The following is a 19,016-nucleotide window of genomic DNA, read 5'->3' as shown; positions in this document are numbered from 1 at the left end:
TTTGGAAATAATCTTAAAAAGAAGAAAAAACGATGAAGTAATACACTAATGATTATTTCCAAAATGATGGTAAGGTAAACATCTTTCAAAAAAGAACGAAAAATCCTAAAATCTTATGAGGAGAAAAAAAATTTTTTTTAAAAATAGCGGGAAAATTTATTGTGTGTATTTCGTTCCGGTTTTTTGGTTTTCCGATTTCCGGATAACGGGTTCTGTACTGTATATATAGGGAGAGTGTGAACTATTAGTAGAAATTGGAAGGAAAAAAAAAAAGGCTCGTGGTATCAGACAACTAAGTATAAATTTGGTGACGTGGACCACACGTCACGTAATGTTCTTTAATATGTGAAAAATTGAATTGCCTCTGTGAGGCAACTGATGAGTGATGGAGAGACTGCCTATGACTTGCTGGTGCGACATGATCTTCTGGACTTGGTCTGGGGCTGGGATAAGCAACAGCAACAAAAAATTGAATTGCTTATAGTAAAATTTAAAATAATGGTCAGCTTTAACCTATCAGAAAATTCCATTTCGTTCATCTCTATTTAATGAATGAATTTTTATTTGAAAAACATCAAGTGTCATACACTACAAGTTTAAAAATAATGTATTTGAACTTGAGTGGGTGATTTAAAAAGTATTTTATTAACGACTGACAATTTGAACGAGATTTTGGTGAGAGTGTGAACTAATAGCAGGAATTATAAAAAAAAAGAAAGAAAAAAAGAAAGTCAAACGAGTCTATTCATCCGATGCATATTTCAAATATTTAACCATATTTCGATTTTTCGAACATTCTGTATATCGACACTGTTCTATAAATTTTTCTCAGTTTCGGTATCCTGTCATTTCCCATCTGTTGCTGTTCGTGAATTTATTTTTGGGATTTTCAAAAAAAGCAGTCGACTTCTTAAAACGATGCCTTTGTAGCTGTCGATGAGGTCAAGGAGCCCCTCCCCTTCCCCTCAACCACTTGTCGAAGAGAGGACAACCCATGTTTTTATTATAAGAGAAATCTAAACAGCATAAGGACGCCCTTTGTTTTCCAGCATTTTTAATACGATCAGATTTTTCGATACATTGCTGTTACCTCTTTACGAATGGAATCACCGTATAAAATGACACTGTTGTGTGAGATGTTTACATTTCCCCCTCTTCCGACTGTTTTTTATTTTATTAAATGTTAATGTTTTGACTTAAACAGTGCGATATTGTATAAAATTCATCAGATTATTGGATTATGTTGAGGGCGTGGCATCGTGATGCTGCGACATCACATGTAAGCCAACTATTCAAAACTGAGCAAATGAGGATATTTTGTTTTGGGTCGTAATTCTAACCTTTTGCATTTTAATACTGAGTTAATTTAATTTTTTGTATTTTAAAAACGATGACATTTTAACTCTTTTAATTTGCATTTAATCTTAAGATATCGGTTATCTTTTTCCTAACTGTAACCATTCCTAGGTAACCCCGAATCTGCCTGCAGTTTACTGCTATTTTTCCTATTATTTCAACACCCCTCCTTTTTTTTCTGTTATTTCCAACTTTTTCTTATTTTTATAAAATCTTTTTCTAATTTTTTTCGATTCAAAAAATTTTTTTCTTCTTTGTAAACACAACGCTTTTATTGCTTTAAATTATTAACGTATATATCTGTTATTAAAAGTATCTTGCAGAAAGCCAGAAAAAATTCTGCCTCAGGGTTAAGAATAATTGTAAATAACTGAATTGTAAGTTAATATTAATTGTAAAATTCAATAAAGGATAGAACATTAAATAAAATCTTTTTTTTTTTTTTTTTTTTAAGGTATTGAAAAATTTCCTTACGGAAGTAATTTCATATATAATTTTTTTTTAAGAAAATCATGTATTTTTAAATTTTATAAAATAATCGTTTTTAATATAAGAATATTTATTTTAATATCGTTTTTAATATAATTTTTATAAAATGCAAAATTTGTCAAAAAAATTTTTTTGATAAATTTTTTTAGCACAATTTTACATAAATATATTGTTTATACAAATTTTATGTATTATACATCATAATTTATGCTGTTAAAGTCTCAATGAAAAGAGTAGAAAGTAAAATATCTGTCTTTACACTTACAGAATTTTTATCCTTTCAGCAATTNTGAAATCAGTGATTTTTGCTACAAGTCACTGATTTTTATTTAATACTGTTTGTTGTAACACTGTTTTTTATTTAATACTTAAACCAACACAAAGCTAGCCCACCTTTCATTAAACTTTTTGCTAATTTTTGAGGCCCCTCCGAAATTGTGGGCCCTAGGCCCATGCCTATTGCGCCTAGGCGATAATCAGGTCCTGACTGTAACCATTCCTAGGTAACCCCGAATCTTCCTGCGGTTTACTGCTATTTTTCCTATTATTTCAACACCCCTCCTTTTTTTTCTGTTATTTTCAACTTTTTCTTATTTTTATAAAATCTTTTTCTAATTTTTTTCGATTCAAAAAAAAATTTTTTTTCTTTGTAAACACAACGCTTTTATTGCTTTAAATTATTAACAAATATATCTGTTATTAAAAGTATCTTGCAGAAAGCCAGAAAAAATTCTGCCTCAGGGTTAAGAATTATTGTAAATAACTGAATTAATTGTAAGTTAATATTAATTGTGAAATTCAATAAAGGATAGAGCATTAAATAAAATCTTTTTTTTTTTTTTTTTTTTTTTGACAGAATTTTGCTCTTGTTGCCCANGGTATTGAAAAATTTTCTTACGGAAGTAATTTCATATATAATTTTTTTTTTTTAAAGTTCATGTATTTTTAAATTTTATAAAATAATCGTTTTTAATATAAGAATATTTTTTTTTATAAAATGCAAAATTTGTCAAAAAAATTTTTTTGATACATTTTTTTAGCTCAATTTTACATAAATATATTGTTTATACAAATTGTATGTATTATACATCATAATTTATACTGTTATAGTCTCAATTAAAAGAGTAGAAAGTAAAATATCAGTCTTAAAGAATTTTTGATCTTTTAATTAGTGTTGTTAAGTCTTAATATTGGGATAGGGGAGTAGGTAGTTTTATGATTTAAAATAATATTCATGAAAACTTATTAAGTTACTTTAAAGTGAATTTTTTATTTGTTTTTCAACACTCCTATTTTTATTATTTTTTTATAAAAAATCTTCCTATTTTCCTTGCTGTTTTCTGAAAATTTTGGCTGCTGTACCTGCTAAATATTAGTTTTACTTTTAGTGTATTTTGATATCTAAGCGAATCAAAACACTTTTATTCACAGTTTTAAAATTTATTTATCTAAAGATAATTCTATGCAAAAAAAAAAATTAATAACTGTTTNTTATTTTTTGACATTTTTGACGGGTTTTTGACGGTTTAAACCAGTATACCCTTGTCATGTCAAAAACCACTTTTTGACGTCAAAAACCCAACCCTGACAATTATACACCAAAAATTAATTTGGTTATTCACTTTTATATTTTGCTGAGTAGGAATGGGTTAAAAGCAGATGAATGTTTTGAATAATCAGAAGAGTCTTAATACTTTTCTGCCTCTTGAGGAAGTTAGTTTACTGTATGACTTCTAACAAATTCCTGCATTTTACTCTCAACAACATTGCTTTTGCTTGTCGATGAATTTATTTGTTACTTTCTTTTACAGATTTGGTGTGATATCTCTGAAGAATCGAAACTGTTTGTGCATCAATTATTGCAGACAGATCCCTCAAATCGACTGAATGCTGAGGCAGCATTGCAACATGAGTGGTTGATGTCCAGTAAATTGACCTACACCCCTTCACCCAAGAGTAATCATGGGGGACACAAGAGTGACCACCGCAGTCAGAGGTCTAGTAGATCCGTGGGATCTTCCAAATCTGGTGGCTCGGTCCATTCTCTTAGAGTTTCTGGTCACCGCCGAGTACAAGTTCACCTCCTAGAAGCCCTGTCATCTGATCCCGAGGTTGCTGCTATGATGTAACAAGTATGTATATAAAATTCATATGGAAAAATTGTCATGTTTCAAATGATTTTTTGAGTCGCGAACTTAAGAGAATGCTATACCGTGGGAGAAACCCATCATGGCATATTCTCTTTCCAGGGGTCTGTCTGGTGTTTTTTAAAAGGTACCTATTTTGTGAAAATTTAGACATAATTTGTGAAAATTAAAAGTTGCATTAAAAAATCAATACAAAAATCTGGTAAAGTGAGAAAATGTTTTCGAAAGTTGTCACTACAAATAAAAATCATTTTTGACTGGTTAATTTCTATATATTTTCTCCCACATATATTTAAAAAAAATTTTGCTATTGTAAAATTTTGGGCTAAAAATTGTATCCAAATTTAAAAATCCATAAAAATCATTGTCCATATTTAAATTTAATAAAAACATGCATTTAACAGTATTTTAAGTAATTTTCATTACGAGAACATTTTCAACTAGGTCAAACAAAAAAAAGTTTCACTGAGAATAAAATGTTTCATAAAAAATAAAGGTCTGTGTGAATAAATTTACAATAGTGTTTATAATGTTCAAATGTTTGGAATAATGTTCGAATTTTGACTTCCTGCAAAGTTTATAGAGCCAGAAACTCGTAGTTTCATTTAAAAAAAAAAAAAACTCACCGAAAAAAAGCTTGCTTTGTTATGGTGTAAGCGATCGGTTAGGCTTACCGCATTGCACTATCTGACCAAACTCGTGGTACCTTTTCGTAAAAGACAGCGGGTAGAAAAGTTCCACTTTTTCATAGAATGAGGTTTGCATGAGAACTTGCCTTTTTAAAGGTATTATATGAAACTACCGTTTTTCCTAAAGGTGAATATGTGAAGGTACCGCAAAACGGTGGTAAATTTAACCCTGGACAGACCAATGCTTTCACTTATGTAAATCATTTAAAGTTAAGTGAGTTCAGGTAAACCATGAAGTTTAAAACTGCTGAAAAAATGTTATCTAATAAGCGCGTGAAATTTTGATTTACTCTACTGAGTGTGAACTCACTTTTCTTCGAACCTTTACAATGGAGATAACTTGTTATGACGGATTTCTAATAATCTCGCAGAAATAAATTTGAACTGATTTAAATGACATTTCGATTTGATTAAAAACTTCATTCGCTTCAAAAAATAACATTAGAAATAACAAGCACTCAAAAACAGACTCCCAATTTTTTCAATAATTGCCAGATATGAACAGGAAAAAGTATAAGTGATATGTATAAAACATTAAGTTGCCAAAGAAAAATGGAAAAATAAACAGGAAAATAAGGCACGAAAAACTACAGTGGCTGAGAAAGGCTAATCAGGGTAAAATGCATTTCCATGCAATTTGGAGAGGTGATAAGGAAATAATGTAAATAAGGGAACATTTAACATTTTGTCGTTAATATTTATATGAATGAAACAAGATTCCAGGGTATCAAGATGAGCTGATGTGAGTGGGTTAGAAATAATTTTGTCGGGTACTGTCGAAATTGAATTTATACCCAAGATTCCAACAATGTGCAGAAATTGATGAACATTTTTCCACCTCTGCTTATCATAACCATTTTGCCCCCTCATGTTAGTTCTAATTCTTAAAGGTGCTCATTTTCGATTTTTAAAAGCCTTTAAAGGTGCTTTTTTCATTTTGTGTTTTTAAAAAAGTGCTTAATTTTCCCTTTTCGAAGATGAGATTTTTTTCTTCATCAGGTCGATTTTCGCCTTAAGTCTTTTAATAACAATAAATGTTTTTATAATTACTGAGGCATTTGACACATTCCTTGTCAGTGGAACCGAACTAGTTGCACTTTAAACTTAAGGTAAATTATAGATATATCGCTATTGAGAATTCAAGAAATCGTTAATTGCTGCGTATTGTTGGAATCTGGATCATAAATTCAATTTCAACAATGCAAAAATTATAGTCACATCAGCTCATCTTCATGCCTTGAAATCTTGTTTTATTTATACGAATACTGATTTCCTTGTTAACGACATGGTACCTCTCCATGTCTCCATAGCGCATGAAAATACATTTTGCCTTGATTTGTCCATCTCACCTACTGTGGCTTTTCTTGTTTTGAAGTGACTGAAGTTTTTAATGTAGGTTTCTGTAAGGTTCCTTTCTGATTGCAGTTATTTTGTGTTTTATTCATATTTTAAATAATGAAATAGTCTTTCTTTCTAGGAAATGAAGATAGTTCAGAACAAATGTTCCTATTTAAATTAAAAGGCTTGTTTTTTTATATGCTGCATGTATTTATTAACATTTTCCATTTCATGATGTATTATAATATTTGTAAGTAATGATTCTGTATAACAGCGACTTGCCATTATTTTATGTAATAAAAAATAAAATAGAACTTTGTTATTTTATACTCACTGCTACTTTATGAATAACACACATGTTCTACCTTTATTATCTAGATTTATATGATGAACAATAGTATCTGTACAAAACATGGGTGCAAGTTGGAAAAAAGGCCAAGACTGAAAATTTTTTGACTGAAATACCTAACATACACAATATCCCCTCGACATATGCAAACTATCTAAGAAAGCTTTACCATAATACATCAAGTTTAAATACTGTACAAAAAATATTTATTCATCTGTCTTTTGATAAAATAACAACAGGACATAAGAAAGTAGACCAATAACGTAGACCTAAGAAATATTTTTATGGACAGGGAAAAAAAATTCCGATTTCCGTCTGCGAGTCAGTCTTGTTTCCGTCCGCGGACATTTTTGAAAGACGGGAATCCGTCCTGGGGACGGAAGACTTGCACCCATGGTTGCAATCAATTATCAAACATTAATTTCTCTTTTTTTAACAATTTAGATTTATTAGGAAAGTTATAAAAATTAAAGATACTACGAATAATGCATAGAACATTAGTACTATAATACCGAAAATAATTTAAAATTTTATAAATGTCTCTTTGAATTTAAAACTGATATTAAAGTCCAAAACTTGAAATTCGGTTTAATTTTAAAAGGTAAAGCAGCCTAAATTAAATGCATTTAAATAAAAAAGTAAATNAATCGCGTGAATATGAATCGCGATATTGGATTTTAAATTCGTGTGAATATGAATCGCGATTTTGGATTTTAAAATCGCGTGAATATGAATCGTGCGGTTGGATTTTAAAATCGCGTAAATATGAATCAAGCTGTTGGATTTTAAAAACACGAAAATACAAATCACGATATTGGATTTTAAAATCGCGTGAATATGAATTGCGATTTTGGATTTTATAATTGCGCGAATAAGAATCGCGATTTTGGATTTTAAAATCACGTGAATATGAATCGCGCTGTTGGATTTTAAAAACACGAAAGTACAAATTGCGGTATTGAATTTTTAAATAGCGTAATTAAGAATCACGATGAGTAATTTTTAAATAGCGTACAAATACGAAAAACGATATCTGATATTACAACTGCGTGATAATGAATCGAAATATTAGATTTAAAAATGAGTGAATACGAATCACGACGTTGTATTTTAAACTCGCGAGAATACAAATAGCGATAGTGGGTTTTAAAACCGCTTAAATACAAATTGTGATATTGAATTTTTAAATCGCGTAATTAAGAATAACGATGCATAATTTTTAGATCAGGTCAAAACGAATCGCAATGAGTAATTTTTAAATAGCGTACAAATACGAAAAACGATAAAACTGTGTGATAATGAATCGAAATATTGGATTCTAAAATGCGTGAATACGAATTGTGACGTTGGATTTTAAACTCGCGAGAATACAAATCGCGATATTGGGTTTTAAAAACGCTTTAACACAAATCGCGATATTGGATATTTAAATTGAGTGAATAGGAATTGCTAGTATGAGTTTTAAATAGCGTAAAAAAAATCGCAGCACGTAAATTTTAAATCAGTTAAATACGAAAATCGATGATTGATATTAAAATCGTCTGATTAAAAATCGCGATCTTAGCGATTCCGGAGCAGTTCCTAACATTTAAAATTCGGAAAATCAGCCAAACAAAAGAAATCAAATAACGGTGGTCAGAAACGAAACGCTTAGACTCTTTTCCACTCTATAGCGGAAGTCGCGGTAATCCAACTATCGTTCGGGCGGCTTGGGTTCTTTAATTTAACTCTTCAAAAATTTTAGTTTTTGGAACATGGTTGGAAATTTTAAAAATTGGGAGAAAAAAGCGGATTTCCGCGGAAGTCTTTCATCTCTGTAAAATAACAACAAAGAAAGTAGACCAATAACGTAGACCTAAAAAATATTTTTAAGGACAGAAATGTTTTTTTCCTATTTCCGTCTTCGAGTCAGTCTTGTTTCCGTCTTACTTCCGTCCGCGGACACTTTCGAAAGACGGAAATCCGTCCTGGGGACGGAAGACTTGCACCCATGGTACAAAACTATTAATTTTCATACCTGCTTACAGTAAATTTAAAAAATCTAATTTAAAAATTTTTTTTAATGATCACAGAAAATTTACAATATACACAATAAATTAAACAATCTGATGTAAAAAAACTTAGTCATTTTCTTCATCATTTTCATTTTTCCAAATAAATTTATAGTTTTCTTCTAATTTCTTATTCCTTTCCATCTCTTGTATTGCTTCTTGTTCACCAGTCTAGAATATGAATGTCAAGAACAATTTCAGAACATGTAAATATTGGGGTGTTTCAAATATTATGTAAGCACATAGGGTGGGAAGGGAGAAGGGGTTTGTTTTAAAGAAATTTTGGCAGTGCTCACATAAGTCACTAAAATTTTCTTTTTCAATTATAAAAAAAGAAATTAAACTCAGTGGCACGAGAGCCCACGGAGCCCATCTCAGTTTTCTTGACCTTTGGGCTCTGAGGTGCAAGAGCAGGTGTTCTGGTTGGGTGGTCAGCCCAACGCGGAATCCCCAGTGCTTAACTCCCAAACTTGGTACTCATTTTATCGACTCACTGAAAGCTGAGTTAACCTTGCTCGGCCCAAGGATGGAACCAGGGACCTGTGTCACGACAGTGCTACCGCTAAGCCACCAGGCGTCAAAAAAAGAAATTTCACTTCAAAAAGTTTAATAATAAAGTTAAAAAAAGTTAATTGGATTAAAAATATTTTAAATTAGAATTAAAGGTACAAAATGAAATAAATAGGAAAAACTCATCTCCAGCATGTAAAGATTAAATTGCATCTTCTAAAAGTAGTAAATAAGTATACGACTCTTCAAATTGTAAAATTAAATACAGTAGGAAACCGATTATCCGGNTCAATAAAAATTGCGAGAAAATTTATCGAATTTCGTTCCGGTTTTTTGGTTTTCCGGTTTTCTGATTTCCGGATAACGGGTTCTGTACTGTAGTATGAACATGTAATAAATTTTCTTCTAGGGTCCTAACAATTGTAAAGCAACAAATTTGGTAGAAAAAAAGATACAATTCTCAATTGCTTTCTTGTAGATGTTCCCTCAGTTAAAAAGATTGTATCAGATTTTGCAATTTTAGAGTGGTTCCAACTAAGCATTTCAATGACAATTCAGTATAAAAATTTTAAAAAAATTAAAAAAAAAACTATCCTGCAGATAGGTCTTAGAGGCAGGTATGATTGTGCTCTGGAAAAAAGCAAAATTTCCAGATTTTTCGCAAACCACAATTTTACTCAAAATAATTTCAGGATTTTTGAGTTTGGCTCACAACCAAGCCTGCAGAGGTCAAGTGTTTTGAGCACAGCAAAAAACACAAAAGATTATTTTATAAAAGGAATTTAAACATAAATTTGGTTTAGCACATAATTTGGATTTAAAATATATTTTCCAACCAAATTTATGTTTATTTGAATTTAATCTTAAAACTAGATAACTATGGTTAAAACCTAAACAAAAATCAAGGAGAGGAATGGTATCTCTAAAGTAAGCATAGAAGGAATATTTGCAACTTGCTTATTTTAACTTGAAAAAAAAAAACTATTTAAAATGCAATATTTATAAAAGCATTCTTGCATAATATTTGAACATCCCTATTTTGAATTTCTTCCCCCTTCTCAGCAAATATAAGCCAATCACAAACACCTCAAAAGTCACAACAATAGCCCACCCTTTGGTTTCTTCTTTTGAATTTTGCTTCTTCAAACTAATTTTATGATTAAATTCAAATAAAAGATTTAACTTTGCATGAAACAAAATTTAAGGTTTAATTCAATTTTTTAAAATTTTGATTAAAATATTGGTTATGAATCTTTTGTGTTAAAAACTGCTGAACTCTGAAATTTTTCTTCTTGTAACTTTATTATAGTTAGTTTTTTTTTTTTTTTTTTTTTTTTTTTTTTTTTTTTTTTTTTTTTTTTTTTTTTTTTNTTTTTTTGTTTTTTTTTTTTTTGCTTTTTAAGAACAATTTGAAATTAAGAGGATTTAATTGCCTTACAGCAACACCCGGTGGCAGAGTGGTAGCGCTTCGAGCTACCGTGCCACAGGTCCTGGATTCAATCCTCGAGCCAGGCATGGTTGACTCTGCCTTTCATCCCTTCAGTGGGTTGATAAATGAGTACCAAATGCTTGGAAACTAAACACTGGGGGTTCCGCGTTCGGTTGACCACCTGACTGGAACATCTGCTCCTGCACCCCAGAGCCCAAGGTCAAGAAAACTGAGACGGGCACAATAGGCCTTGGCCCTCTATGGGCTGTCGTGCAAATGAGTTTAGTTTTTAAATGCCTTATAACATAAGCATTGCTCAAATCACTTTTCTCATTCCCTGTCAGCAAACGTTTACGAATTTTAATATTTGCTTGCTAATTAAACTAGTAAGGATTTCCAGTGATAATGAATTTCTCATAAATCATCAGAAGAAAGTTTTTCTTTTCAGTAAAAGTTAAGTCTGTATATAGTTTGTCTTCGGTATGAACTCCCCCTGTCACAAAGTCTTAGACCGTCTGTTGCGATGGAAACAAGAATAGTGCATTACAGGGAGGGTAGCTCCTCTTCACTCTAGGAAAAACACAGTATACCGAAGAAAAATATTCCTTTTCTCTCGCCGACCAGAGCCAAAACCTGTCTTAAACAGTGACCCCACAACCCTACTTGAAATAATTATACCTTGTTACCAAAGTCACCACCATGGCTAGGGGAGTTCTTACTTTAGACAAACTATGCTGTCATATCGCAGTCTGTTAACTACACATTGATTGGATGTTAAATCCAGTTATTTTCGCATCACTCGGAATTTAAGAGAAAAGTTAAGATTCATCATCATCAATTGCTCGACAGTCCAGTGTGGGCCTTGACCTTCTCAAGAAGTTTTTTCCAGGGTAACAGAAAAGTTAAGATTCTCATTTATAAATATTCAATAAATATGTTGCTTATTTGTAACAATAGCTACTTTCTAAAGTTAAAAAAAATAGGTCATTTTACCAGTAATGCGGTGATCATATTTTCAAATTGACTAGCTTCTGTGTCTGTCAAGTGGCTTCCATAATACCCAGCTTTAATTATTTTGACTTCGATTCTACGACCTATTAGGAAAAATTTTACACATTGAGTTAAAATGAAATATAAATTTCTCTAAAATGATATGTTTGGAAAATAATGAATGAATTAGTAAAGCATAATAAAGATATTGAACAGAGAAGAATAAAATGAAATTAATAAAGGAGGGATAATGTTTTCATAAGACATTAATTGTATTAGACACTATTACAGAACAAAAAAATAAGCACCTTTACAGTTTTTTTTAAGCACTCAAAAATATTTTTAATCACTTTCTACCTGAAAAATAATCATGATTAGGATCTGTGCAGTAATAAAAATTATTGTTTTCAATTGTTTAAATGTCTTATTTTATAAACATAAAATCAATAAAATTCAGAAACTTTTCGTAAAATAACTAGATTCTGATAAATATTGCAATCATGCATTTTTTTTTTTTTTTTTGCAATTTAGAACAACAATTGATAAGGCAAGGAAAAATGATATTTTTAAAAGGTAGGAAATTAATCACTTTTTTCAAACTCAGAATAAAAAAAAGTACCTTTAAGGGCTTTTAAAAAACGTAAATCAAAAATAAGCACCTTTTTGCACTTTTTAAAAAAACTACACACCCTGTATTAGAATGCAGTTACCAGTGAAAGGCAAAATGATTTTTTTTTTGATTTTCAAAATTGTTTTAAATAACATTTTTTTCTCTCTTATTGATTTTATTCAAATTTTCATTTCAAAAGAGAAAAAAAAAAGACAGTACTTCTATAGCTGAAAAAGCAGTATAAAAAAAAAAACTCCCATGGCTGCCCCCACGAAATATTTCATCAATTAAAAGAGAACAAAAAAGAAGAGTTATATGTACTATGTTTCTATTATAAAATTTTTTACTTCTCAAAAGAAAAGTCTTTCTGATAGAACTCCATAAATATCTGCGACAATGTTACTGCAATTCTGCCACTGGGTTTTAACTAAACTGAACTAACAAATTTTTACTAAATACAATCTAGTTTAAAATATGTACTAATATAAAAAAAACATTTTTGCTTACCTCCTGTATTTACACCATATTTTTCAAGTTTTTCTTTTATAGCCTGCTCTAATTTTTTTTGTTGTACTCTGTCTATTTCATAAAGTTTTCCATTAGAATTTGCTCGATCAAGCCTTCTAATTCGAACTTGAAATTCATCATTCTCCACATTAGCCTTATCGAGTAAAGAGCCTATTTTAACATCACTTTCCTCTTCACCTAAATATAAATTTACAAAAGAATATAAATAAGTTACAAAAATACCAGAAAGCATGCAACCTTACGGCAACCTTGTATCAGAATTTTCTTTTTATTGTCACGAAAATGTTTGTACTAAAAACCTTGTTTCAGTAGAGCAAAAATATTGCAGTTTCAAACCTTTCATCCCAAAAGGATTAAAAATTATTTTTTTAAACTTTTTTAAAAAGTATTATCACTTAGGTAAAATGGTCACTTGGGTCCATAATGACTGACGTCATACTAGCGATGGGATCAAATTGCATTGTCCATTAATATTTCATGACAAGGTGGATTTTAGCTGAGCGTACAAGACTTTTGCGAAAAGAAACCTTATAATTACCTAAATTTAAAATTATTTTCACATTGAGACTAGCTTTATTAAAGAATTTTTTCATGATTGAAAACCCCTAGTCAACCTTGTTTTTAGGTTTTTATATCGAAGGTTGTTTTCCAAGGTGTTGGATGAGGGTAGAATAAAGCAGATTGTCATAGATCTCGTTTTGAGGTTAGAAGGTTTACACTTAAACCTTTTAAGGTTTATATTAAAAGGATTTTGCTGGGTGAAAATAAACCTTATTTTGCTATGTGGGAATAATTGTGATGCCACAATAGGCATTACATATTTCTTAGCTTTTAAAATTTTTATAATTTCTAACAACTTATTTTTTTTTAATCTTTCTTAATCAAATTATAATTAAATTAAATCAATTAGTAAATTTTTATTTAAGGCAAACATAAAATACTTTATTCTTATCTTATGGATGAATGAAACGGCTAACTTTTTATTTTAATACTAATGTAGACTTGTTAATTCACTGTCGTGCCTAATTGAAAACAAAAATCTATTTATAAATCTTTATTATTAATTTCTTACTACAAATATGTTTTAGTTACATGATTATACTAATTCTCACAGTCTTGTTGGTGATTCGTGATTGCCAAAGTATTTTCAAATCTAATATGGATTATGGGGGGCTGGCTTTATATTTGGCTATGCTATCTTACGCTAATTCGCCAACCATGGATCTCTTCCCCATGCTCCTAACTGTCTGTAGGGAACAAATTCATTCACTTTTAATTACCAATTTTTGGTGACTGGGGCGCATAGTGAAAAATTTTGACATCGTGAAGGACTTTTTGATGGAACTAACTGCATTTGAATCGCATGGAGAAGAGAACCATGAAAAACTCCCACAGTAAGCATGACAGCAAGGGGACTCTAACCCATGATCCATCTATAATAGAGAATATTTTCTGTCAGCACAGCCGTTTGTGCGAGCCGGGGCAGAATATGTATCGATCAGCCATAGCTGGGATTTGAACCCAGTTTCCCTCATTGAAATGCAAACGCTCTATCTCCTGTGCCACTACAGCTGGCAGTAAAGGATTATGATGGAAACTACATAGACCCTTTCTAATAATTATATGAAAAAGGAAAAAAAGCATGCTAGGAAGGAGACAGAAATGTATGGTTTGCTGTGTTGTATAAAGAAACCAGTTCATGATTTATTTTATCATCAAACTGTGCTATGTTGATGCAAAAAATATTTTTAGAAAAAACATTGTTTCATACTCTTCCTCAGTTTAAAGTGTTTGTGGACATACTTAGTAACTCAATTTGAAATTAAGTGAGATTATACAGGGATTCCAAGAATCGTGATCAAAATAAAAAGGCAAAAGAAAAGCAGGCATACAAAAAGGACAAAAAAATATGGAGTAGCATGGGGTCATCGCTATAAGGGTTTCCAAACTATACAAACACAATAAACAAAAACCATTATACTATAAAAATAAAAACAATGAAAAATATGACAACCAAAGCTGACGTTGTCAGAGGGTACCAGCCCCGGGAGTCATAAATGCAAAACCTTTTCTATCGAGAGAGCACGACAAATGTCTAAAAATTGCTCTCTCTGTTCCTCAAAGGTTTCGCCAAAGTCCAGGTTCAGAGAAAATTTCAATACAAATTACAAAATGCGAAAACAAAAGTATAATACCTATACAAATACAAAAGAATACAATGTTAAAAAACTTACTTCAAAATAAATCCCAAAACCAAAGTACACAACTGACTACCAAGCATCAACTAAATTGAAATTAACGAAAAAACAACGCCCTCTAATTTAATGCGCAGAAGACAGAAAAAAGAAAAGAAATGGAGCAAGAAAGCAGTTGCTATCATTAGTGGAAATGCTTAACCGGGGCAACTCAGCTAAGACTTGATCATGCCCCATTAAAAGAAAACGAAACTAATAATTTTTATCATTTTTTTTAATTCAATATTACAGAAATTAAAAGAAAAACCATTATTTTCCAAATTTTAAAAAAAATTACTTGTTGCCTCTTGAAAGCTCTCAACATTATTGCACATTTTATTAATTCCAGACAATAGAGAAAAAACTAAATTTTTGGAAATTTTACTGCACTAACTAGTATCAAAATTACAGAAAAAAATAATGTTAAACTTAAAAGCCTTCCTTTTATCATAAACACCAATTTTAATTTGATTATTAGCAACATTAATTTTAAAATCTAAATGTTCAACATTTAAGCAATCATCATTAGTATTCTTCAAAACCAAATTTTTAGGATAAATATTAAAAATAAAATCATAATTATCACAATTAAATCATCAATATATCTAAAAGCTTTCAAATCAGTAAATTCAAGATATTTAGCTCAAAAAGGCAAAATCAGGCATGCAAAAAGAACATAAAATCAAGGAGGAGCACGAGATTGCAGCTATAAGGGATTCCAAACTATACAATCCTTATTATCTCTTTTGAAAATAATGTATAGTGAAATTTTAAAATTAATGAAATAAAATAACTGGAATATTTACATTATGTTTATATTACACTTTTTCTTTTTTCTTTTGTTTAATTACCTTTGACAAAGGATTTTCATTTATAAATGGATGAATTTCTGCAATACAATGATATCAATTACAGTCGGACTTCTTTTTAACGAACTTCTATTTTGCGAATTTTTTCGAGGAACCAAGAATATTTTGGAAATTTCTTAATAAAATAACTTCCAAATAGCGAAGTGAACTTTCTATTTAACGAACTTTTCACTTTCCCTATTTCCCAAAATATTTCAAACTTGTTAATGCATTTTTGTGGGGGAAACGACCTTCAATTGATTTTCGAAGCCACTTAAGAAAGCATAAGGTAATGTATGTTTCAAATTACTTAGTTATAATTTTATACGGCAAATAAATGCAGCTATAATTTTATACATAAATTTAACTTTTTTTTTAGTTGAAAATGTATGTAGCGTGATGGTGTAACACTGGATAATGTTTTGCTCTATTCTTGCTTGTGTGCAGATTTCTGTTATGGCTAATATTTATAAAATAAATATTAGATACTAGTTTATAAGATAAAGGTGCATCAATTGATATTTTAATTATGTCTAGTGTTTATAAATTTAAAACCTGCTTTGTGTTGTTTAAGTATTTCGAAAGATGGTTTTCTATTTAACGAATTTCCCATACAACGAACTTATTTTCAGGATTTAGCAACTTCGTTAAATATAGGTCTGACTGTATTTTAAATTTAAATATGTTCTGTCTCAAGTGCTTTCAATAATCCAGTTTCTAAATTAAATTAAAGTGCTTACCTTCATTGTCAGAGTTTTTCTTCTCTACATTTTCTGATTCTTCTTCTATGTGAGTTGAAGAAGAAGAAAAAACAATTAATTAAATACGAATATTTTAAGAATAGTAATTTTCAAAAAATGAAATGATGTAATTACAAAAATATATAAATAAAATAAAATAATTGAAATTAAAAAAAAAAGCTTGTAAGGAGATAAAAATTGCTAAAAAGAGAATCATAATTATGAATTATAATCAATTTTAAAATTAATTAAATGAATAATTTCAATTTGTTGAAGAGTATAATGATTATTTTTATCAATTAAATGAAATTGCTTGCCTTCATTGTCAGAGTTTTTCTTCTTAACACTTTCTGCTTCTTTATCTATGTGAGTTGATGAAAAAAAATTTAATTAAATATGAATATTTCAAGAACTGTAGTTTTCGAAAAATGAAATGTTGTAATTACAAAAATATATAAATGAAATAACATAGTGAAATAACATAGTTTGAAAAAAAGAGATAAAGATTTCTAAAGAGAGAATCATAATTAAATTAAAATATTAGAGCTGTACAACTTGAATTAGGAAAAATATGTTTCATAATTATTAATTATAATTAATGTTAAAATTAATTAAGTGGATAATTTTTATTTGTTGAAGAGTATAATGTCTATTTTTACCATCTGTTGTAGACTCAGAAATTGAAGTTATTTCTTTATTAAGATTTTTTGTAGCTTCCACAACATCTTTTTCTGCTTTGTCCAATTTTTTTAAAAGTGTATTTAGTGTTGTAGTAAGCTTCACATACGCATCATTTTTATCTTCTTCAGTAAGTTCCGAATTTTCATCTTCTACGGCCTAAAGAAAGAAAGAAAATTTCTTAATTCCAAGTTATTAATTTAGAAAAAGTATCCAGCAAACATAATTATTAGTGATTTCACTTCATCATTATAGTAAGCTGGGATAGCCGGGTTGATGGGGCATTGGGTCCATGTCCAAGAGTTCGTGGGTTCGATCCCCGCATGCCGAAAACTCCTCGTATAATAAATGGTAAATGATGCACGTTAAATCTGTCGAGTTGCAAAGTCCTCCATGTTTTCATAACAAATCAATACCTCTGGGGGTTCTGATCCAGGAGTTTTCTTGTCTTCGGGATTGGTTCAAAATTAAAAGGCTATGGAGTTGAACATTAGTAGTCATAAACCCAAAAATTGGTATAGCAGTTCCACGACAGACATAAAATCAAATTAAATCATTATAGTGACAGCCGAGATGGCTCATGGGATAAAACGTTCGCCTTCCAATGTGGTGAACCGGTGTGCGATCCTGGCGATGGCTGGTCGATACTAATTCTACATCCGGCTTGCACTGACCACAGTGCTGATGTGACATATCCTCAGTGGTATACGGATCATGGGTTTGAGTCCCCTTGCCGTTGTGCTAACCGTGGAAGGTTTTCGAGGTCTTCCTCTTCATGTAAAGCAAAGGCGGATTAGTTCCATAAAAAAGTCCTCCGCGAAGGCAAATTTCTCCCTTGTCTTCTGGATTGGGCTTAAAATTACAAGGCTACGGAGTTGCACATTAGTAGTCGTAAACCCATAAAATTGGGTCGGCTGTTCAACGACAGTTACAAAATTTAAAAAAAATCATTAGAGTGAGGCTGAGATAGCCTAGTTGGTAGGGCACTGATCCTATGTCCAAGAGTTCGTGGGTTCGATCCCTGCCAGCCGAAGACTCCCCGTGTAGTAAATGGTGACTGATGCACGTTAAATCTGTCGAGTTGCAAAGTCCTTCATGACCCCATAACAAATCTAAACCTCTGGGGGTACTGATCAAGGAGTTTCCTTGTCTTCCAGATTGTTCAAAATTACAAGACTACGGAGTTGAACATTAGTAGTCGTAAACCCAAAATTGGGCCAACTGTTCAACAACGGATATAAAAAATTTTTAAAAATTCATTATAGTGTTTCAAATATGCCAAAAATCGTAAAGGGGATAAGTTATAATACCCTTTGTTACACATAAATCTTCAGCACGAAAATAATAGCAAGATTGTACATTTATGCAAAAAAAAAATATTATAACCGAATTTTAAACATACAAATTTTAATATACATATAAAAAAAAATTCTAACATACGAATTTTAAACATAAATACATAACGAATTTTAAACAGACATACAAAAAAAAATTTCTTTGTCTTTGTTACACATAGCTGAAGAAGAAAATCAAAATAATTCTGAGTATCAAATTACATTGTTGCTTTTCCTTGAAGCAGGCATTTGATCAGCCTAATTAAAAGCTTTGATAGGTGGGGAAAAAAATTCTTTTTTTGAAATTCTTTGTTTTGTCTGTTAAAAGATATAATTATAATTGTGCATATTAATAGATGAATAAAAATTCCTATTTTAAATGGAAGGGGAAAAATTGAAATAAATGAAAAAAGGGATCCAAAAATTTGGTAGCCCTGGGTCAATAGGACCCGTAGTTTCTAAAATCTAATGGAATCACAGTTTGTTATTATACTCTATATTTGCTATTATTTTCTTACTTTTTCTCTCTCTCTGTGTATATATATATATTGCAGAGTAATTCTTATAACACATAATTCTTATTAATGCTCTACCAGAGGGGCATTTTATTTTGTTCATTGACGAATCTGCAAAGATTTTCAATCATATTTGAGAAATAAGTAGCATAGGAATCTTATTTCTTTACTAAATTAACGT

At 30.3% G+C, this 19,016-nt stretch overlaps 2 protein-coding genes across 3 annotated transcripts in view; one reads left to right on the top strand and one right to left on the bottom strand.

The window, feature by feature from the left end:
* Positions 1–6,346, top strand: part of LOC107442479 (serine/threonine-protein kinase H1 homolog) — a 31,316-nt gene extending 24,970 nt beyond the window's left edge. The window contains exons 2-3 of the mRNA XM_016056054.4: positions 3,657–3,977; positions 6,159–6,346. Of these exons, the coding sequence (XP_015911540.1) occupies positions 3,657–3,974 (318 nt within the window). The 3' untranslated portion in view covers positions 3,975–3,977; positions 6,159–6,346. The remainder of the gene's footprint in view (positions 1–3,656; positions 3,978–6,158) is intronic.
* A 2,064-nt stretch (positions 6,347–8,410) lies between these two features.
* Positions 8,411–19,016, bottom strand: part of LOC107442478 (protein OS-9) — a 28,259-nt gene continuing 17,653 nt past the window's right edge. For both annotated transcript variants that reach the window (XM_043053833.2, XM_043053830.2), the window contains 6 exons: positions 16,968–17,145; positions 16,626–16,670; positions 16,309–16,353; positions 12,466–12,663; positions 11,352–11,452; positions 8,411–8,590 (listed from right to left, as the gene is read on the bottom strand). In XM_043053833.2, the coding sequence (XP_042909767.1) occupies positions 8,489–8,590; positions 11,352–11,452; positions 12,466–12,663; positions 16,309–16,353; positions 16,626–16,670; positions 16,968–17,145 (669 nt within the window). In that variant the 3' untranslated portion in view covers positions 8,411–8,488. The remainder of the gene's footprint in view (positions 8,591–11,351; positions 11,453–12,465; positions 12,664–16,308; positions 16,354–16,625; positions 16,671–16,967; positions 17,146–19,016) is intronic.

This window comes from Parasteatoda tepidariorum, chromosome 1 (genome assembly GCF_043381705.1).
Source record: "Parasteatoda tepidariorum isolate YZ-2023 chromosome 1, CAS_Ptep_4.0, whole genome shotgun sequence".
NCBI lineage: Eukaryota > Metazoa > Arthropoda > Arachnida > Araneae > Theridiidae > Parasteatoda > Parasteatoda tepidariorum.
The sequence above is the reverse complement of the archived record's forward strand: the minus strand, read 5'-3'. Positions and strand labels throughout refer to the sequence as shown.